Genomic DNA, 23,003 nt, shown 5'->3' on the forward strand with positions numbered 1-23,003 from the left:
TGAGAACACAGGAAGATGCTTGTCTAGTAAGTTTACCAGGTGCTTCTTATTCATAGGTTGATTACTACTGACTTCATGTACTTTTCAAAACCTTGCCAAAAGTCAAGTCAAACCGCGTCACAAATGTTAACCTGAGAAAGAGTTTGTTTGGCTTTAAGCAGTTCATTTCACTCCACTTCTGTGGAAATTTCGTCTGTCTCACACTTACTGTCTAGTCAGTGTCTCCTGAAACTATATCCTAAGGTCATCTAAAATGCACAGGTGTACTAAAAGAGGTGCTTTTATGAGGGAACCTCCAGCTGATTATTCCAGAAGGCAAACCACTTATAAAGAGACCAAGAGGAAAAACCAAGAGGTCTATCTGGTAACTGTTTTCAAGAACATTTAACCACTAACTATATAGTAAGAGTAATAAACTGTTGCCCATGTTTCTTCTGTGTGGCAAGCAAACCCCACTCTAGTAAAGGAAAAAGGAACAAGCATTCTAGAAAAGGAACAATACTGATTTAATAATATGTCCATTCTACTGTAACATGCTATTCTACCCAAATTATATCTAATGTGTCAGACTATGTCTAAATTTGTTCTTGCATGTATTTCAATAATAAATATCTAATAGTTACATTAAACTAAAATACCTTCATATTATTAAGCAACCAAGCTATTCAAAATGAAATTACACCTAGGTTTTATTCATGAATTGAAACCTTTCTAACACACCCTATTCCTGGATGGAAAAATTCAATATTACAAAGGTGTCAATTCTCTCCTTAATTAACATACATATTTCAATATGATTTCCTACAAAATAACAATGAGCTTTCTTATTTGAGGTATTAAATAATAAAATTTATCTAACAAAACAGAATATCCAGAGAAATTATAAAAAGAAAGCTAATAAGGAAGATCATCACCATCTAGTATTAAAACATTTTATAATAGTATTCAAAACTAACAGAGTACCTCAGACATAATGATAGCTAATACTTAATAAACACTCATTAACTATGTGTCTTCAGTAATTTATCATCATAAACTATTCTGTAAAGTAAATACTATTGTTATATCATTTTACAGATGAGGAAACTGAGGCAGAAGGAGATTAAATAACTTGCCTAAGGGTACACAGATATTAAAGGAGTCAGGATGTGAACCTAGATAAACTAGTTCTACACCATGCGTCCCTAACCACCACCATATGATGTACAACACTGCTTCTCTTAGACTTCAATACATGATGAATTGAATATATGAGGGTACCACTTCAAAATATTTGAGAACAATGGCTAATTTAATAGTGTTAAGACAAATAACTAGCCATTTGTTGGGGTTTTTTTTAAGTTGATTCCCAATATATCACTCCTTTCACAAAAGTAATTTTAAAGATTTACTTATTTATTTGAGAGAGAGAGTGCAAGCAAGAACACAAGTGGGAGGGGCAGAGGGAGAGAGAATCTCAAGCAGACTCTGCACTGAGTGTGGAGCCCGACTCAGGGCTCTATCTTAGGACCCCGAGATCATGACCTGAGCCGAAACCAAGAGTTGGATGCTTAATTGACTGCGCCACCCAGGTGCACCTCACAAAAGTGATTTTAGATGAATCAAATACTTAAATGTAAAGGACTGAAATCATAAGAAGAAATATTTTTTAAAAACACAAAAGGACTGGGGCGCCTGGGTGGCTCAGCCGGTTAAGTGTCTGCCTTCAGCTCAGGTCATGATCCCAGGTTGCTGGGATTGAGCCCCACATCGGGCTCCCTGCTCGGCGGGAAGCCTGCTTCTCCCTCTCCTGCTCCCCCTGCTTGTGTTCCCTCTCTCGCTGTGTCTCTCTCTGTCAAATAAATAAATAAATCTTTAAAAAAAAAAAATAGAAAAGGACTTTCTAAAACATTAAATTCACAGGCCATAAAAATAAAAGCTGATCAATTCAACATGATAATTTAAGATGCATGAATGGCAAGCAAATACACACTAACTCAAAAAAAGTCAAATAGGAAAAACAGTACTTGTAACATGTAACATGCAAAAGGCTAATTTCATTAATCTACAAAGACCCCCATACATTAATAAGAAAAATGACAACTCAAAAAAAAAAAACAATTTCATGGCACATGAATTATATTTCAATTTTTGAAAAAAACTGGCAAAGGACATCAAAAAGCAATTCACAGAAACATATACACAAGTAGTAAATGAACATATCAAAATATGATCATCTTCATTTACATTTAATGATGTGAAAATTAATTCAGGAGATAAAATTTTCCAACTTTAAAATGGACAAAAACTAGTAAGTTTAATAATACCTAGATTTTGCACCGAAAAGAATTAGGGCTTCTTTCAGAGATTCCAGTTCCGGGGTGGAAAATTGCCAACTGAGCCTGAAATAGCTTGTCCACCAGAAAGCAAAGAAGCTACCAATGACTACTGGAGTACTGTCAAAAAAACATGGGATCAGCTTGAAGGGACTCTTATGACCAAAAATGGGGAGTTTTTGAGGATTATTAAGACTAAAGACAGCAATTAATCAAAACATTCCAGAAATGTTTAAGACTAAAAGTTCATGACAAGACTTAAAAACAGAAAGAAAAATAAAATCGATCATCAAATACACAAGTTACCAGGACACCAACGCATTCTTAAAATTGGTAAAGGGGAAAAAAATTGAACATTCACCTGTCTTTCCTACATGAACTGTATACCAAGGTAACTCAATACTTGAGAAAAGACCATGTTCTTTAGTGGAAAATTCCAATTAATAAACACAGAAAAGAATAATAGAATATCACCAATTCTTGGGGCGCCTGGGCGGCTCAGTCAGTTGGTGTCTGCCTTGGGCTCAGGTCATATCGGGCTCCCTGCTCAGCGGGGTGTCTGCTCCTCCCTCTCCCACTACCCCTGCCTGTGCTCTTGCTCTCTCTCAAATAAATAAATAAAATTAAAAAATATATATATATCACCAATTCTCTAAAAGTAGTGATTCTTCTGGGAAAGAGAAAAAATACCCTTCAGGATTATGCTTTTGGCTTTTTTACAGTTAGCTTCTATTATCTGTAAATTTTTAAAAACTGAGTTGACAACTTTCTATTATAATCATTATTAGCAAATTTGTGCTTTCAAACCCCACTTATTGTCCTGTCACTATTTTGAGAAAGCAAAAAAAATTCTATTAACAATGAAGTTACAGTATACATCAAAGGGCCATCTTGCTTTTTCTAGCAAGATTCTAGTTTCTAATGACTATTTTTAAATAGAAATCACATTACCAATCACTAACAGTAAGTTTCTTAAGTAATCTATCTGCATATCCCATAGGAAATATGTGTCAAATTCAGTCTCAAGAATGAAGGAATCATATGTACCACATAGGTTTTCACTTCCTACGACAGACAGAATCAGACTGGGTATAAACTATACAAGCTCTCCCAAAAAGAAAAGCTCTCCCAACACTCCTATAGAGAAGACAAAAATGCTTACCCATATTTTCCAAAGAGTGAAACTGTTGTTCCTCCCACAGGCACTGCCTTCCCTGGTCCATACACATCCCATACTGTGAGGGCCACCTGGGCATTCCTGGGCAGGTCAGGGTACTTTACCGGAAGTTTCAGCCATTCATTCCAGCTATGGGAACAAAGTCAACAAAAACATAACACTAAGGAAATAAAATGTGTGTGTGGTGTGTGTGTGTGTGTGTATATAAACTTCCTTTTAAATTAACAAACCATATAAGACCTGCCCAGAGAAAATGTCCCAAAAGATTAGGTTAATACTACAAAAAATGTGGCACTTACCTTAATTTTGATGTAGGCAACCTCAAGTTTAAATACAGAACACATGAAAAAAATTTTTGAAAAACCAAGCTTACAGAAATTAACATTGGTAAATTGTTAAATCAAGAAATTCAGGAGGCGCCTGGGTGGCGCAGTGGGTTAAGTGTCTGCCTTCAGCTCAGGTCATGATCCCAGGGTCCTGAGATCGAGCCCCACGTCGGGCTCCCTGCTCAGCAGGGAGCCTGCTTCTCCTGCTCCCTCTGCCTCTCCCTCCCTGCCCTGCTCGTGCTCTCGCTCTCTCTTTTTCTCACTCAAATAAATAAATAAAATCTTTAAAAGAAAAAAAGAAAGAAAAGAAATTCAGACAGTATCACTAAGACACAAGGAAAAAATAATGGCTAATAAAAATCTGGGAAAACACAAACCTATCAGAACCAAACTTGTTTTGAACCAAACTGTGATTATCTATAAGCTTTCTCCAGAACACAGTTTTATATTATAAAGAGAAAAAAACTCAGAATTATTCAAAAAGCTGCAATGGATAATATTGTCCTATAATATACAACAGTACCTCAACAAAGCAGAAAACAACAACCAAAACCTTAGAGGTCAAAGTAGACTATCCACTACCTTCATAACATGAAGAAGTTATCAGACTGCTTTGGACAGATGTGACAATTTTTAATGTGAGATTTTTCTGTTCTTCGAGTTATTTCATTAATATTGATAAGGCTTAGCTATCAGTTTTTTTATGCTTCTAAAGCATATTTGTATATATCACTTCACTAAGGAATCTTTGTTCTTAATAATTTAGTCATGACAGCACAGCTCTTCTTTTAAATTCTCTATTCATCTCTGCAAATTTTCTTCTGCATTCAAACTTCGCACTGAATCTATTTGATAATTTCAACTCCCTTAAACAACAGATGGCTTTTAAAATCCCAAAAGAAAACTATGCAAACAATACACAAAGTAATACCCAGCAGACACAGAGAACTGTTTCTCTCTGTTTCCTCAAAATTATTGTTTACTCAAAATTATTATCCAAGGGTCATATCCCAGTCTAGGTCAAATACATCTGCATTGTAAGAAATTGAACAGAATTTTCAAAAACTTAAAGGACAAATCATTTATATCCATCATATAAATTCAAGGACCTATAGGAAAATTAGACATGACTACCAATTTAAAGGAGAATCAAAGTCATTAAATCCTTTTCATCTATCAAATTCTTAAAAAAAATAAATTGTATGCTCAAAAAAGACATTCTCCACTACAGATAAGCTTGAGGAAATAAGTAAATTTATTTAATTATTATCCACACAGTGGGCCAAATTGAAAAGGTAAATACTAAGCAGTTTCATCTTGTGACAAGGAAAAAAAACAGAGATCAATTAACACAAGCTAAAGTTAGAAAAATCTGTAACAATATCTAAAATGAACTATGAAAATTCTTACCTCTATATTCTGTCCTTTGCCTAGAAGACAATGCTTATGATCAAGCAATCATCTGCCTCAAACCTTCTGCCATCCAAAACCATGGCCCCCACACCTTTTTAAAATCAAAGTAACTATACTTTAACTTGCTTTATACCAGACTTTTGCAGAAGAGTTCTTTCGAAGAAAATGAATCTGCAGCTATAAAATAGTTTCAAAACTACCTTAGATATTCTAGAAATTATGGAAAGATCTGATCAGACATCAAAAAGCTGTGAATTCTGAACATCATTTTGTTCTCTCCCCCCCCATGCATCATCCCTTCCCCACACCCGCAACTCTCACTGAGCTAAATCCACCTGGCACCTGGGTGGCTCAGTCAGTTAAGTGTCTACCTTGGGCTCAGGTCATGATCCCAGAGTCCTGGGATGGAGCCCCTAGTTGGGCTCCCTACTCGCAGGGAATCTGCTTCTCTTTTTCCCTCTGCACCCCCTGCCCCCTGTAACTGGGAATTTGCTTTTTCTCTAATTTTCTTTATTGCCAAGGCATGGAACAAAACCACTATACATACAATTTCCCTTACAAGAAAGGTGGAATTCACCATAAATGTTGACAGTCTAGATCTAAATTTATAGTTTTAAGTCTTTTTTGAAGTCACAAACCACCTCAAAAAATCTAACAAAAGCTTTGAGTTCTGTAAAACTGCACAAGATACAAAATTCTGCAGACAATTTCAGGTCTGTACAGATTTCCTGATTCCAGTTTTAAAAACCCAATACAGGGATGCCTGGGTGGCTCAGGTAGTTAAGCGTCTGCCTTCAGCTCAGGTCAGGATCCCAGGGTCCTGGGATTGAGTCCCGCATCAGGTTCCCCGCTCAGCAGGCAGTCTGCTTCTTCTCCCTCTGCCTGCCACTCCCCCTGCTTGTGCACACTCACTCTTCCCCCATCCCGACAAATAAATAAAATCTTAAAAACAAAAAAAAACTTCTAAGAAAAACCCCAATACAATTAAGGAATCCTGGTCCACTGTTTTAGCTGTTATTATGGTACTACAGTTTTCTTTAAAAAATATACAGAAATACAGTTAAAAATGATATCATATTTGGAATCTGCTTCAAAATAACTATGGGGATAGATGAAACACAATTGGCTTTGAGTTAGTAATTACCGAAGCTAGGTGACAGGGCCTTGGAAGTTCATTATATTATTCTCTCTGTATTTACAGGTTTGAAATTTTCCAAAATAACAAGTGTGTGTGTGTGTGTGTGTGTATATATATGTATATATATACGTACATACATACTTGGGTGTGTTTGTATGTGTTTATAGCTATCCACAAAAAGACTACTAAAGAAATTACACCATTAAAATAGTTGGTTTCAATGTAGCCAGATTACTAGGGCTCAGGATTCTGCTCTCTGAAAAATCCTTTCCAGCCTACTAGACCACACCTGGTAAACACAGGGTTGTACGCTCAACAACACAACCTGGTAATCCATCGGTCACACCTTGTCTTCATTAACACTGTGGGCGTAAGTTCTTCCCTTTAGAGGCACACAACCTATGTATCCTGCATTGAGCCTCCCAGGGTGCTGAGTAACAGTCACTGAAGGAACAACAAAACTGTGCCACATAATCTATCAAATAAGAAGGGACAAGACTGGGCACCTGGGTGGCTCAGTTGTTAAGAGTCTGCCTTTGGCTCAAGTCATGATCCGGGCTCTTGGGATCAAGTCCCACATCGGGCTCCCTGCTCAGAGGGAGGCCTGCTTCTCCCTCTCCCACTCTCCCTGCTTGCGTTCCCTCTCTCGCTGTCTCTCTCTCTCTGTCAAATAACTAAATAAAATCTAAAAAAAAAAAAGAGACAAGACTTTAAATTCAGGACCCACAAAAGTGTTCTGGAAAAACAGGAACTTCATGTTCATTATATTTACCTTGCATCCCAACAACAGTTTGCTAATGTACCATGCTCAATAAACCATGAACTTTAAGGAAAAAAGTTAGTTTCATATTTAAAATAATAATAAAAATCTGATCAGAACAGATGACAACAGATATTTCTGTTGTCTGAGAGATTTCATCAAATCTGAGCACCAAATATCAAGCTGGACAACGTTTCAGATTATCCAGAAATGTTCACGTGTTCAGGGCATAGAGTGGTAGAAAATGTAAAGATGTTACACGTGTATTTTTGGTTTGGGTCATTTTGTGAATCAGTCAAGTTCTTATAAAAATATGTCAATATACTGAATACAAACATAAATTCACTTCTACCTAAATAGTACTTACAATGCTACTATATATAATACTTTATCCCATCTGGGTAGGTCGCTGCTTTAAACTACTGGATCGGGGCGCCTGGGTGGCTGTCGTAAAGCATCTGCCTTTGGCTCAGGTCATGATCCCAGGGTCCTGAGATCGAGCCCCACATTGGACTCCCTGCTCTGCAGGGAGCCTGCTTCTCCCTCTCCCACTCCCCCTGCTTATGTTCCCTCTCTAGATGTGTCTCTGTCAAATAAATAAATAAAACCTTAAATAAATAAATAAACAAACAAACTACTGGATCAATGCTTATAGGTATTAAATACAATTTTTTAAAAAATTTCCTCTGTAATGCCTACCAAATCATACTTATAACACCTATAAAGAAATGGGAGAATAGTCTGAAACCCACCATATGCAAGACAACAACTTACTTCCATCTTGTACTAAATGCTTTGTAGGATGTTCTCACTGGCAAGGCCAGAGGCTTCCCTTCTGCAAAAACTTGACAAGTAACATAAAGGTCAGAGCATGTCTCTTGGTACAGTCCTGAAAACTTCAACATTGGGTCTTCTAGAACAGCTTTATAACTCTTCTGTTCTCTCTTCCCTTCCAAACTTCCTCTGGAGGCATAAGAACAATAATGTTTAGCATATTTTTTTAAGCATATACACAAAAAATACTAAGAACAGTTTATGGTTGTATCACAGTAACCTTCTGCTACCTCAACATTTTCTTGTATATAAAATTAAAGTCACTTTTACATCTAATAAAGGTCTCTTAAAGTCCCAACATACCTAAGATCCTTCCAATCTTCACCAACATATTTCTCTATTTTAGGCTTTTACTTAATTTTAAATCCTGTCACCAACTCTTAATCTACCTTCTAGACATCACCAGCTTTCCAGGCCTCAGTTTCCCTTTATTAATTTCAAGCTGAGCACTTATTCATGTATTCATTCAACATACATTCACTGTACCAGGCACAGAGGACCAAAAATGAAAGATAAGATAAACAATACAGCATTACAAGAAAATGTTGTCTTTGTTTCCACTTATTTTTTAATCTTCCACTTACTTTTAACTGAATGTTTTCTATTACTCTTTCAATTTTGTTACTATGTAGATATATTATCTGATCAGTTCTTTAAATTAAAAAATACAATGTTATAAGTCATAAAAGATATGTACAAGACATTAAAAAAGAGGTAAGAACATTGCTTGGACATCAAGATTATGTCAAATATTGTGCCAGGGATTTTATGTACTCTTTCTTACTTTTCACCCTTTTCTCATTTTATAAATAATAAAGCAGACACTCAGTGATCAAGGTCATTATTCAAGATAACAAAATAAGTAACAGAGCTGGCAAAAGAGGCCAAAGTGGGGCGCCTGGGTGGCTCGGTTAGAAGTCTGCCTTCGGCTCAGGTCATGATCTCAGGGTCCTGGGATCAAGCCCCACGTCAAGCTCCCTGCTCAGTGGGGAGCCTGCTTCTTCCTCTGCCCCTTCCCCTGCTTGTGCTCTCTCTCTCTAAAATAAATAAATAAAATCAAAAAAATAATAATAATAATAATAAAGAAGCCAAAGCTAATGTCCGTCCTTCCTACTACAGAAAGACATACCAAAATGTCTCAGGAGCATGTAAACTTGCTTGGGAGCCAAGAGCTTAGTATCCCAGATAGATGCCTGAAATGAGCCCAAACAATATATGGGTGATGAGAGCCAAAACAGTAGGGAGTCGTCCCAGACGAAAAGAATACTATATGCAGATGCAAAGAAGCAAGAAGGTATGTGTTGGGAAACTACAAGTTGTTTGGTATAGCTAAAGCATAAAGCTCATGTGGTAAAGAAGCTAAAGATGAGAATGAAAAGTAGGTAGAAAATGAAGCTAGTAGCCACCATATTCAGTACAGTGCCTGACACAAAGTGAACATTCAAAAATCTGTTAAATTATTTTAAGTGAGAGTAATGTAATCAGATTTGTACTTTTGGCAGGAGTATAAAACATAATGGAGAGGAAGGACTGAAAGCTAAAACTTTCAGTCCACATTAAAAAGGAAAAAGGTAGACTAAGGCCAGGGTTGTGGGGTAAAAAAGGGGGCATGGATCAAAGATATGAAGGTAGATTCAAGAAAATTTGTAAATGATTAAACAAAGAAGGTAAGAGAGGGGTGTGTGCAGAACTCAAAGTTTCCTGTCTTAACCAACTCGATGAATGATGCCAACAATCACCAAAATAAGTGACACAATACAGGAAGATCAGAATCAGAGGGGTAGGCTAATGATGTACCAGTCTCAGACAAGTTGCTTCGGCACATCCAAAGTGACCATGTCTTGCAGGAAGTTTGATATCTGGTTACGGTGTAAGAAAAGAGACATCAAAGTGCAACTTGTTATTAAAACTGTCACAATAAACTAAAAGCCTGGGGAGAATAAATTGAATTAAAGAATTCATTATTCTCTCATTATATGATTCTTTTCTTTCTTTAAAGATTTTATTTATTCATTTCAGAGAGAGAGACAGAGAGAGCACAAGCAGGGGGAGAGGCAGAGGCAGAGGGAGAGGCAGACTCCCAGCTGAGTTGGGAACCCGACATGGGGCTCGATCCCAGGACCTGGAGCTCATGACCTGAGCTGAAGGCAGATGCTTAACCATCTGAGCCACCCAGGCACCCCTCTCATTATACGATTCTAAGTTGATACTTCCTGCCCCCAGTGATCAACAATGGTAGTCTCAGAAGCTAAAAGATGGTTAAGTACTGAATTTTGCCAAACTTCTAATTTACGCTTTAACTTTGCCTCAAAATACCCAATGTGTGTGTGTGTGTGTGTGTGTGTTAATGACAGACCAGTGTTTTTTACTTTTCTTCTTTCCTTCTAAGGTTCAAAAGTTTCCAAAAAAAAAAAATCATTCATATGTCCAAGAAATACTGAGAGGAATGAAACTGAAGGAGAGCCCTTTACCAAACGACAGTAATACAGTCCTATATAAGCATCTAGTGCCACATGCTGTAGAAATTTTCTGAAATGGGTGTGTAAACTATTTTACAAAAGTATAGTTTCGTTGTTGAAACACTATTTTTACTATCACCACAAAATGGATAGTAAAAGATTTGTCAGAGTCTGAAGTAAGTAACTTCTGAAAATAAAAACAATCCTCTAAAGATGCATCTGACAACTGAGAAAATGTATTCACTGCATGTATGCAGCCCTCTGCCAGAGGCACATTAGATGAATATTGACTAAACATATTATGAACGATGATATGATTCATAATCTGTGATAGCTTTCACATATGAAAACACTTCTATAAGACTGCCTTAAAATGGACATAATTTCCAACTCAGTCCTACCCATCCCCAATCTCCAGTCCATTAATCTCATCTCAAGATGTCATGCTCTTGGCCTTTACTTCAACTGCGATGCTCCAAGATCTTCCTGCAAGGCCTTTCCTCTTATCTTCTGGTCCCTTTCCAATTGGCACCCTCATCTTTGACTGACTCCCAACTTCCCTGGGTAAACAAAGCCACACTGTCCCAAGATTCAACCTAAGCTTCCATCACCTCCCGTGATTCTAATACTGTATCCATGTACTCATCTTATTCTCAACTACCAGATCAGCTCTCCATAATGTCTGTAGGCTCATTCCACCTGCCAGCCTGTTCTAAAGTAAAGATCTTCCAACTATTAATGGCGGGAGGGCAACTTTACTGAGACTTGACTTCTTAATCTGTAAAATGTAAAAACCTTCAAAAGGTTGCTGTCAGCAGCAAAATGCTTTGAAGAAAGTAAAACCCCGTGGGACTTAAGGGCATATTCCTACTGCTATCCTTCTCCCAGAGACCTAGTCCTCAACCCTTTCACAAGGCCCCCCCTCTCTATGCTCCGGTTCTCCTCCGCTTCGCTGGCTACAGCCCTCCCAAGCCGCCCCCAGGACCGCCTTCAGGCTAATTAATAACATCTTCTCCACCCCCCCGTCTCAGCGTCCCTAAGTCCCAGCAATCCCAATCACTGTCCCGATTCTCTTACATCTTAAGCTGCACGTTGATGTCCAGGTCACAACTGTAGATGTAGTGAAACTTCTCCGCTTCCCCCATGGCATCCTCTGCAAAACCGGCACCAACTGCTAGAAGCAAAGCGCTGGAAAGTCACCGGGAGCGAACAGGCTGAGCCCCACAACACAGGCGCTTCCGGTTCCGCCTCTCACGCTTGGTGCCACCAATCCCTGCCCGGAGCGCGACCCGACGCAGCGGAACTCCCCGCCCAACTTTTCCTTCTGCGCATGTGCAATAGGAGCCCAACATATTGCTTAAGGGTAGGATTCCGGAAATACAGCCTATCTGGTTACATTCCAGGCTTCCTGTGTTTTTCCTGTGTTTTTCCTGTCTTAAGAGAGCTTTTTTTTTTTTTTTTAAGTAAAGCTGTCGTTTGAGCCTGAGCTGTTCCTAAAAATCAAAAGAAAATTCGACTCAGCCTTCACTGGTTGCAAGCTAAACAGCAAATGTCACAAGAATTAGAATTTTGCCAAGTTTTATTTCCAGTGGCCTTCCGGAAAATTGCAGATTTAATCACTAATTTGCTATCTCGAGGAAAGATTTACTCTGTGCTGTAAAGAGTGGAGAAAGGACTAGACAAGGAACCAAGAAACCTGGGTTCCATTTTGGCTCTACCGATATTTATGCTACTTTGGGCAAAGCATTTGGTACTTGTTTACACTGGTAATATTCAGACCCAATGCAGTTATCAAGACAACCCTAGTTAGAACATAGAAACATCCAGTAAAGATCTAGAACTCAGTTTTCTGAATCATCTGAACTCCTACAATGCTTATTTTTATAATTTAATATTATCTAAACTCATGATCTTTATTTTCAACTAGATTCAAAACTCTTGGAAGGCAAGAATAGTGTGCCATTTACTTCTGTACCTGCCTCCATTAGTGCTTAATACATTGTTGAGTTTAATAATTCCTATCTTTATTATTGGTGAAATTGAATAAAATTCTCCATTTTGTATATGTTTATTTTTCGGTGCCACATTGTGCCAAGGACATGGCTAGAGTTTGTATAAATTACAGTAATTAGGGGGAAAATATGTTTCAAGGAAAGGTTAGAAGGAGTGTAGCTGTTTAAGCTGGAAAGGCAAAACATGGCTTATGCTCACAATGTTTTGGCCAAAGTAAGTTCTCAAAAATATTTGTGAAAGCAAGACTCTGGAAAAAACATGATAGTTATCCTCCTATAACTTAAAGTTCCCACAAAAGAGAGAACAGAATTGATATGTTCTTAAATGTAACTACTACCAATGATTGGAACTTAAAGGAAATGTAATATCAGCAAACAATAAAAATTAAACTTTCTAGTCATCAGAGCTGTCCAATAGTAAAACAAATAGTTACAAGTGCCATGTCTATGGGATAATTCCAGCAATGGGTGTGAGGTTTGATGTAAAACAGGTTTATCAAAATTGAATAAAATAGTGACAGTTTATGAAAGACAAATTCTCTGATCCCAGTGCTGACTTAAATTACTTTTATTATAATGTTATTTAATGTACAGACCTAAGTAAAACTCCATATGTATACATACATATATGTAATTTAAAATTGTTATAAATTATTTTTTAATTTTACAAATTAAATATAAAAAACTTCAAATTAACAACCTTAGTATAATAGTCTTTTTGCTGAAACTATTGCCTACAACATGCATTGACTCCTGTTACAGGACTGATTCTTTGAAATTCACCATGTCTGTACTGCTTTATACCACATAGTAATACAATTTTCTTGCCTCATTTTTTATTCAAATTACTATGAAATCTTCATGAGTATAAGTAACATATGGCATTTGGCTTTTACTTGGCCCCCCAAAGCACTTTTTTTTTTTGCCTTAAGTCTATCCCTGTCCATTTCTCCTTAGCTCACGACAGTTAAAAATAATACAAATTGAACCCAACACAGTTACAAACACAACACTGATAAAGGCATAAAAATGAAGTGTCAGTACTTAGTTCTAAGATCTTCATTCATAGAACCCAGGATAGACCTATATTAACTTTTTAAAGATAACCATCAAGAAAAAATACATTAAAAATTGATTATAGCAAAATCTTAGAGGACTGGACTGTAATTGTTAAAGACATAAATGCAACAATAACAACAACAACAACAACAAAAACTAATGCACCAGTTAAGGAAGAGGATTTTGGTAGGTCATGGAAGCATGGTATAAGTCACAGAAGCCAAAACTGGCAGTGCCTTTCCTAGACCCACCTTGAGTCGGGAAGGTGTTGGTTAGTAGATCTGCATATCACAGTCCAGTTCACAAGGCCATGTTCAAGGAGGAAATGGAAGCCTTAGGCATCACACTCTGAAAGGAAAAGAGTGATATTTTTTCCCATGTGATCTTCCACAACTCATAAATATAACACTTAATAACTATGGAACACAATTTTTGTTTCAAGAATCCACAGTTCTATAGAGCATTGCCAACTGCCTGTCTGTAGGGAAATATTTTTTATGCATAGGTGTTTTCTTTGTATGGTGCCACTTCACGGCTACTTGGGCCTCTATTTAATTCACCTCTGCAGTTGTAGTTTGGATTTTGTGTTTCTTTTGCCATCTTTTTCAATCTCATGTTTAATTATTCAAATAACAGATTTTAATGATACTTGTTCATTCCGTCAAGTTGCCCAAGACTCGGGTGTGTTTTCATCAGTTCCTGTCATCCAATTTCTTCTTTTTGGCTTGTGATAAAAAATTGCACTTATAGCTTAAAAAAACAAGCATTTGTTATTAAGCTTCTATCAAGAGAGAAATAACTATGGGATGCCTGGGTGGCTCTGTTGGTTAAGCATCTGCCTTTGGCTCGGGTCATGATCTTGGGGTCCTGGGATTGAGCCCCATGTTGGGCTCCCTGCCCAGCAGAGAGTCTGCTTCTCCCTTCTTCCCTTCCCCACTGTTCCTGCTCTCTCTTGTTCTCTCACTCTCAAATAGATAAATAAAATCTTTTAAAAATTAAAAAAAATAAAACTTTCATTTTAAAAAAGAAATGATTATGATATCGTGAGATTAAAATGACATAATTAATCCCTTTTCTTCAGTTTAAAAAAATGCCTTTAACAAGTTTTCCATTTACTCCAAGTGTTTTAGAACCTAATTACATGATAGAACAAATAGTGTCAAGAAACTTGAAAACTCCTACCTCATAAGCCAAGACTCTTGGCCTGTTACCATGTTACAATGTGGAAAATGATGGACTTCGAGAAAGTCTGCTAGTGATCCTGAGCAGGAACCCACAAGGCCTGAAAAGTTCCATTCAAGAAGGTAATTTCTATCTGCTACAAAAGGGGAAAAAAATCAAAAGCATGAGGTATTCTGGGAAATAATAAACATATATCTTGCATGTGTGTGCCTTTGTAATATTTCCGTTATGTAATAGAAGAAGCTCCTCTTTCTGTATTACAATTGAGAAAAGAAAACTTGTAGCTGAATGATATCCCTATCAAGAATCGCAGTTATAAATGAGGAATAGAGTCCTGTCTCCTCTAGGAAGTATGATTAGGTCATGCCCATGGAACATTGTTGTAGGGGGAGCTCTGTGTCACTTCACCTTTCTCACTAATATGAGAGTAATCTCTTATACAGACCTTGGAAAGGAGAACCAAAAAACAGTGTGAGAAATATCTGATTGTTATTTATAATCTTTTTTTTAAAAGATTTTATTTATTTATTTGACAGAGAGAGACACAGCGAGAGAGGGAACACAAGCAGGGGGAGTGGGAGAGGGAGAAGCAGGACCCCTGCCGAGCAGGGAGCCCGATGCGGGGCTCAATTCCAGGACCCTGGGATCATGACTTGAGTCAAAGGCAGACGCTTAACGACTGAGCCACCCAGGCGCCCCTGTTATTTATAATCTTTTGAGTCAAGATTTTAAAAAATTTTGGGGGCACCTGGGTAGCGCAGTTGGTTGAGTGCCTGACTCTTGGTTTTGGCTCAGGTCATGATCTTGGGGTCATGGAGTCGAGCCCCTGCTCGATGTTGGGCTCTGCACTGGATGAGGAGTCTGCTTGAGATTCTTGCTCCCTTTCCCTCTGCCCCTCCCCCCACTCATGCTCGCTCTTGGGGTCTCTCTCTCTCTCAAATAAATAAAATCTAAGCCCCATCAACTCTGGGCTTTTACAAAATCATACTAGATCCTGGAAGAGTCTCCTCCCTCTTCTCCAACTTCTGCCAAAGGAACTTCTGTTAGATCTTTGCACTGCAAGCCTAAGCTGGTTTCCTCAGAGAGAAACCTCCTCTGGCCTCATCTTCCTTCCAAACACTGAGTAAGTCATCTCACTCAAAAATCTATCCCTCTTTGCATTCTTCTTTCACAGCATTTTCAAGAGTTTCTATCATAATAATTTGGTTAATGGTTGTCTCCCCGACTAGGCTACAAGCTCTGCAAGGGAAGAGTTGTGTATATTTTATTCAGCACTACATTCTACGTCAGTTCCTGACACAGGGCAGATGTTGTATAAGCCAAGTAGGGAAGAAACTAGCATTTGAAAAATGACTATATGTCAAGTAACAGGTTAGGCAATTTCATGTGTATTATTTTATTTATGTAGTTCAACAAATTAAATAAGTAGGTGCTATTACCCTATTTTACAGAAAAGTAACAATAAGGTAGATGAAGTGATTTGTATATAATGAATGATTTAATACATTGCAGAGCTAAGTGGGTCTGACTCCAAAAGGCATGATATGTTTACCAAACTATAAAGAAATATTCCATAACAATTCCTGAACTTACTTTTTGCAACAGAAACTAAATTATTAACGGAAGTATCTTTAGCATCCTCAGTGTTAGTTATGTGGCGCCACCGTTGATCCCTCTGCCTCTCTGTAGATTATCTGCTCAGGTAAACATCTTGATTTATTACAGATTAACTCCATGGAGGGAGGAGATTTTGGTCCACTTAGCATCTTTGCGGGTCATCCATCTATGTAATAAATATTTACTGAGTGCTTAAAACGTGTCACGAACCACACCACGCTTTATATTAGACATTGGCCCCTCCAGTCTCACCAGGGAGAAAATGGTATTCCCCATCTGCATGCAATGCCAACACGGGCATCCCTCGGTGTGTGTTCCCTTTGTCATCATGCAGCCTGTCCTGTAAGATCTGGGGCACAAAGAGCTTTATTTCATTTGTTCTGTGGATATTGTGGGATGACAATGACTTTAGATATTCCTGAGAATTCACTGTTGTTAGGAAACCCATTGCAGTGAGTGCATTCTCAGCTCACATTATGTTTGATCTGCAATTCTGATCTGTGTTCATTCTTGTGCTTCAGCAAGCTCCACAGGACAGAGATGCTGCTGTTATTTTTGGCACCTCTTATTGCCTTGCCTGTGTGCATTTGTGTTTGTGCATGAATATTTAATCACAGAAAGGTTGCTGACCCAACACTCAGACTTGCTTCTCTGAGACAGAAGGAAGAGGAGCAATCAGGGTCTGAGTCCATAGACAATAATTAGTGACACAAGTAATTCCTCGTGAGCTCTTGAGTCATTTTAAGCCACTTTGCCACCTACCCAGATGCTGTAAACGCACAGGGAAAGAGTAACAGAGACTCTAAAAAAGGAAACACCCTCACTGTGTTGTAGGAATTTATCTTTTAATAAGAAACAAAACAAAAAGCTTATGTAAACACTAAAAGAAACCCTGGAATGAAAAAAAAAAGGGGGAAAGAAGGAGAATTGTTAGCTTGAGAGTCTGCTTGGATTTAAGCCATGCATTAGTGTAAGAGCTCCAAAAGCTAATACTCTTTCCAGAATGAGAGGGATACTTGTCAGGCTGGAGGGGGTATTTAATAAGGGAACAGACTTAAGCCTCAAAGGAGAGAATGTGAGAAATAAAACACTGGGACTTCCATCTTCTCAGAGAAACCAAGTCTAACTAAGGTGCAGGGGCCAAATGTTGTCTCTTTTGCTATCTTAAAAACTGTAGGAGGAGGTCATGGAGAGGACGTGACCGCTGGTTGACCCTGGAGCTGGCTCCCGGCAGTCACAGGCTCCTCACCCCTTCCCCTGTGCCGTATTATACGTTGCGCCCACCATTCCCATAGTGGGAACCGTTTGGAAGAATTCAGCCTTGTTGAGCAATGCCCTCTGAACAGTACAAGTGACTGAGCCCTGTTATTCTAACAAGCGGGTATAGGGATCCTCTCATCTTGAGGCACCCAATTACCAATTAGTAAGTCCTTTGCTTATGAAACCACAACTTCGCCATCTGGAGGGACCAGCCACTTTCTTCCCATCTCTCCTGGCTCTCTGTTTTGGGGGGGAGGGAAGTTTCAAATTTCCCCTGGGAACCCCCCAGCTGGGGAACGAACAAAGACAAAACAACACAAAAGTGCTGTTGGATAGTGGGGCTCTTCATGGCAGTTAAGAGGAAACAGGATTTCCAGACCTCATAGACTATTTAGAATTGGAGCTAAGTTTTAGGTTTTTTTGTGAAATGGTAATTTTCTACTTGTCTCTTAATGTTTGCTGAAAGACATCAGTTTTAAATAGTATCTTTTCTGGGCGCCTGGGTGGCTCAGTTGGTTAAGCGACTGCCTTCGGCTCAGGCCATGATCCTGGAGTCCCTGGATCGAGTCCCACATCGGGCTCCCTGCTCGGCAGGGAGTCTGCTTCTCCCTCTGACCCTCCCCCCTTTCATGTGCTCTCTCTCTCATTCTCTCTCTCTCAAATAAATAAATGGAATCTTTAAAAAAATAAATAAAATAAAAAATAATAATAATAATATCTTTTCTATTATCCTGTATTCAGATTATACCTTTACCTTCACCAGTAGGGGTATACCGATTCTTGTTATTCACAGTAGTTATGTTCTATAAGGTCACAGGGCAGGGAATTAGTGAATATTGAAATATTGCTCTTAGGGGAAATAAAGGGTTATGTTCCTGCAAGCCTCTGACCATAACATTTTCATCAAACAATGAATATATAACCTTGTTTGATGTATGCTTTTGCTTAAACACACCTTATTTTATATATATATATATATATATATATATATATATATATAGTTGATTTGTTAACATTGAACTCATGGCAGGCGCCTGGGTGGCTCAGATGGTTAAGCGTCTGCCTTCGGCTCAGGTCATGATCCCGGAGTCCTGGGATCGAGTCCCGCATCGGGCTCCCCACTCTGTGGGAAGTCTGCTTCTCCCTCTGCCTCTCTCTCTCTCTCTCTCTCTCTCATGAATAAATAAATAAAAAATCTTTAAAAAAAAAACCAAAAACAAAAACATTGAACTCATGGCCAAAGCACTATAATTCATGCCAGACTGAAGCTTACCTACCACATGTATTTTCTCTAGGAGGCATATTACATTCTTCTTGTGTTAGAAACACCAGAGGGCACTTCAGCACTGCACTTGGGGGCCATTTTAAACAGGGACATCACCACTGCAAAACACAAAAACAAACAAACCAACCACAGCCTGGCACTAAAAGACGGCAAAAAAGACCATTTGTTTACATTATGAGGAGCAAAACAAGAAGACCCAGCATCGCCTTGTTTGATCTCAGCTGGGAATGTGTACATCGGGTGACTCGGACTTTTCACGGCTCTGTGCCTATCTGTAATGGCTGCGAATATTGATGTGGGGGTTACAGGCAAATCTTAGTGGACAAGCAAATGCATAAATATGGAATCCATGAATAATGAGAATTGGCTATATTTGTTCCCCAAAGAGAAGGAAAAGCCTCTCTAGACCAGTGTGCATATGGTGCGCCAGGGAATCTTACTAAAATGAGGATTCTGATTCAGTGATTGTGGGCTGAGGGGCCTGAGAGTCTTCATTTCTAATGAGGGACGCTAAAACTGTCTTCAGTAGTACTAATTTGCACCATCCATTTCTCTTCGTTTAGAGACACAGAAATTGAGTCCTGTAGGGATTGAAGCAAATTGCGGAGGTCAAGATTATTATAGATTTGGAACTGGAGTACAGTGTGCCAGAAGACTCCACAGAGGAGATGGACCTCTGGTGATGCTAACAGGCACAGAATTAAATTTATGGTTAGGGCTTCCTCTGGCTGGTCCCTGCTTCTCCTCTTCTCCATTCCTTTCCCGAATCTTTTTTGCATTTCTTGAAGGCCAACTCTATCCTATGGAGCTTCTTGATACTTCTTAGGAAGAACAAAAGTTTTGGGCTGCCTGGGTGGCTCAGTCACTTAAGCATCTGCCTTCGGCTCAGGTATTGATCCCAAGACCCTGAGATGGAGCCCCAGGCTCCCCACTGAGCAGAGAGTCTGCTTCTCCCTCTCCCTCTGCCCCTCCCACCACTCGTGCTCTCTCTCTTGCTCTCTCTGGCTCTCAAACAAATAAATAAATAATATCTTAAAAAAAAAAAGAACAAAAGCTTTCTAACAAGATTTCCATAAGCCCAGCTAAGGATCCATTCCATGTTTACTTTTTATTATATATCAGTTTGTCCCTCCCCAGCTCAAAACCCTTCAGTGGCTCATCACATCTAATGAAATAAAAATCAAATCTACCTGGGCCTGCTTTATCTTCCATATTCTTACTTCAGCCTCCTTTTTGTATGTTTTCTTCCACAGCTTCTCAAGGTGGAGTCTCTCTTAGGCTCTACCCACCTGCAGGCTTCTGCACAACCTATGTTTGCCCACGTATCTTTTGCGTATACTATGTATTCTCCCTAAAGAGATTCCTTCTTTCCTCATTGTCCCACTTACTTCAAGAACTAGCCTCATTACATTTAACCTCCTTGAGGCTTCTCCAAACTCCTAGACATCTTTGAAACCCCCACAGTTATTGGTAAGCACAGGTATGTACACTTGTTATCTTGTGTAAGTATCCTGAAACCAAAATTAATTTGTCATTGTATTTTCCACAGTACAATAGCATGAAAATTTATTAATACACTTGTTATTCATTCATTCTTTCAACAGATATCTACTGAGCATCTACCATGAGCCAGGCATAGCAATTGGAGAGAAAATAGACATAAGGAGGCATAGCCTCTGCTCTCTCTGAGTTACAGTGTCATGGGGAAAGCAAAAACTAAATAACTACAGTCATCTTCATTATTCATGGATTCCCTATTTACAAATTTACCTACTGTCACTAAAATTTATCTTTAGTAGTTACAGGGCTTTTGTGGTCATTTACAGACATGTGCAGAGCAGCAGAAAAATTAAGTTGTCCAATATGTACATTCCCAATTGAGCTAGAACAAGGCAGTGCTCTGCATTCTTGTTTTAGCTCTTAGGTTGTAAAATACAGTCCCTTCTCAGTTTATTTAGTGCCATGTTGTTTCACACGTTTGTACTTTTTATCAGGGACTTCATCATTTAAAATGGCCCTCAGGCATAGCACTGAAGTCCTGTCTAGTGTTCTTAAATATAAGAGGGTTGGGATGTAACTTACATAGAAAATACATGCGTTAGGGTAAGCTTTGTTCAGGCATGAGTTACAGTGCTGCTGAATTCCATGTTAATGAATCAATAATATGTATTAAACAAGGTGTCTTCAAACAGAAACACACAGAAAACAAAATTATGTATTGATTGATGACAATGTTGTGACCAGAGACGCACAGGAACTTAACCCTGCATTTCTCCTGGGACAGTTCAGGATCCACTAATTCAGTGTTCATGGCTACCTTACAGAACATAGCTACTGAAAATAATCGTAATTAGTTATGATTGACCATCATTAGTTATGATGAGTATGACAAATGATATAATGTTCCATGGGAGCACATCAGAATGGTTCTTTATATTTTGGGTGTGCAAGTGAGACAAGAAGGGTTTTGCAGAGGAAGAAAGGATGAAGCAGAGATCTGAAGGATGAGTAGGAGTTGGCCAGGTGACTGAGGAGAAGCATAGACAGGAAGGAAGGAAGAAAAGTATTCCAGACAGAGGAAATAGCCTGGGTCTTCTCAGAGGAGGATGAATTGAAAAGAACACAGAACACAGCGGGAAGGGAGTATAATACTTTGCCAGGGTAGCCATAACAAAGTACTGTACACTGAATGACAAAAATAATAGAAATTTATTATCTCATAGTTCTGGGGGCTAGAAGTCTTAGATCAAGGTGTCAGCAAGGTTGGTCTTTTCGGGGGGCAATGAGGGAGAATCTGGTCCATGTCTCTCTTCTGGCTTCTAGTGGTTTGCTGGCAATCTTTTGTGTTCTTTCATTTATAGAAGCCTCTCTGCCTTCATCTTCACATGGCCTTCTTCCTATCTGCATTTATGTGTCCAAATTGTCCTTTTTTATAGGGACACCACTCATATTAAATACCTACTTTGGTATGAGCTCATCTTAACTAATTCACATCTGCAATGACCCTATTTCCAAATAAGGTCACATTCTTTAACAGAGAAATTTTGAGGGGACATAATTCAACTCATAACAGAAAGGAAAGGCAATGAAAGAGGGTAAGAGGTAGGAGGAACCAGGGCCTGGAAAAAAAACACTAAAAAGTTCAGACTTCATTGTAAAGGCAATGCAGGAAAAAAACTGCACTTCAAAGAAGAATCAGGCATTTTCCAGCGACATTCCTCCAGGTTATATGATTCTAGTTGAAAAACTAGAATGTCTTTGAGCTATTTTATCACTTTGTAAATTGTAAGCAACCAATAGCAAAATAAGGCCTACTGACAAATCCAAACCGCCTTCAACCACTTTTGGAAAAACCCATTTTGCCTTGATTTGCATATTCATGTCAATATTCCTGATCTAAAACTATCAGGAATAGTCTTGGAATTCTCCTTCAAACAGGTTATGACATCTGCCTGGTTCTGTCATTGATTAATGAGTAGAACAAAATGGTTAACATGTGTCCATTTGAACATCTGTATGACAGTCACCATTTTACCTTTTACTGAAAATTAACTTTTACAGGAATATGAAGCCCTCAATGGATGATACATCAATAAATGAACTACTACATGAATAAGTTTGCCTAGTAGGTGAACTTTCAAGGGGCACGACAGTTTCATTCTAGTTAGTAACAAGATTGAGAATGGCAGTAGTGAACTTTATTTGAGCTCTGTGTTCTTGGAAAATAGGGATGGTTAAAAAAAACAAAACCCAAAAAGACCTACTCTTTGTGATCAAGGAAAATGGCTTACTACATAGAACCACCCTTCTCCCTACGACTTAGAAAAAATTTGCTAATGAATCTTTTTATTTATTACAAGACCAGACACAGACACTCCAAATTTCCATTCTTTGTCTCATAAATAATCAACTGAAGTATCTGTTGTCCAAAAATTAGTTACACACACAGAGAAATATTATTTCCTGTTTAAGTGACCAACTGAGAATCCCTCTGATTATAGACACAATCCCTACTGTAAAATCATCCCACCTATATCTTGTCTCCTTCTTCCCATGAAAGTCAGAGATGAAACTATCCTGCTAAGAAACTCTGATCTACCCATCTTGGGTGTTCTCCTTATGGTAATAGCCTGAATAAAAGTAATATCCCTCCTTGTTTGGTTTTT

The 23,003-nt window shown here is 38.5% G+C and overlaps 1 protein-coding gene across 2 annotated transcripts in view; it reads right to left on the minus strand.

The window, feature by feature from the left end:
* PIK3C3 (phosphatidylinositol 3-kinase catalytic subunit type 3) overlaps positions 1–11,703 on the minus strand; it is a 143,133-nt gene extending 131,430 nt beyond the window's left edge. For both annotated transcript variants that reach the window (XR_004677653.1, XM_034996117.1), the window contains exons 1-3: positions 11,500–11,703; positions 7,904–8,092; positions 3,478–3,621 (exon numbers count right to left, since the gene is read on the minus strand). Coding sequence is in view for 1 of the 2 variants with exons in the window: in XM_034996117.1 (XP_034852008.1) it covers positions 3,478–3,621; positions 7,904–8,092; positions 11,500–11,567 (401 nt within the window). In the remaining variant the exon portion in view is untranslated. The remainder of the gene's footprint in view (positions 1–3,477; positions 3,622–7,903; positions 8,093–11,499) is intronic.
* Between the last annotated feature and the right edge of the window lie 11,300 nt (positions 11,704–23,003).

This window comes from Mirounga leonina, unplaced genomic scaffold (genome assembly GCF_011800145.1).
Source record: "Mirounga leonina isolate KUSES-001 unplaced genomic scaffold, KU_Mleo_1.0 Mir_93, whole genome shotgun sequence".
Taxonomy (NCBI): Eukaryota; Metazoa; Chordata; class Mammalia; order Carnivora; family Phocidae; genus Mirounga; species Mirounga leonina.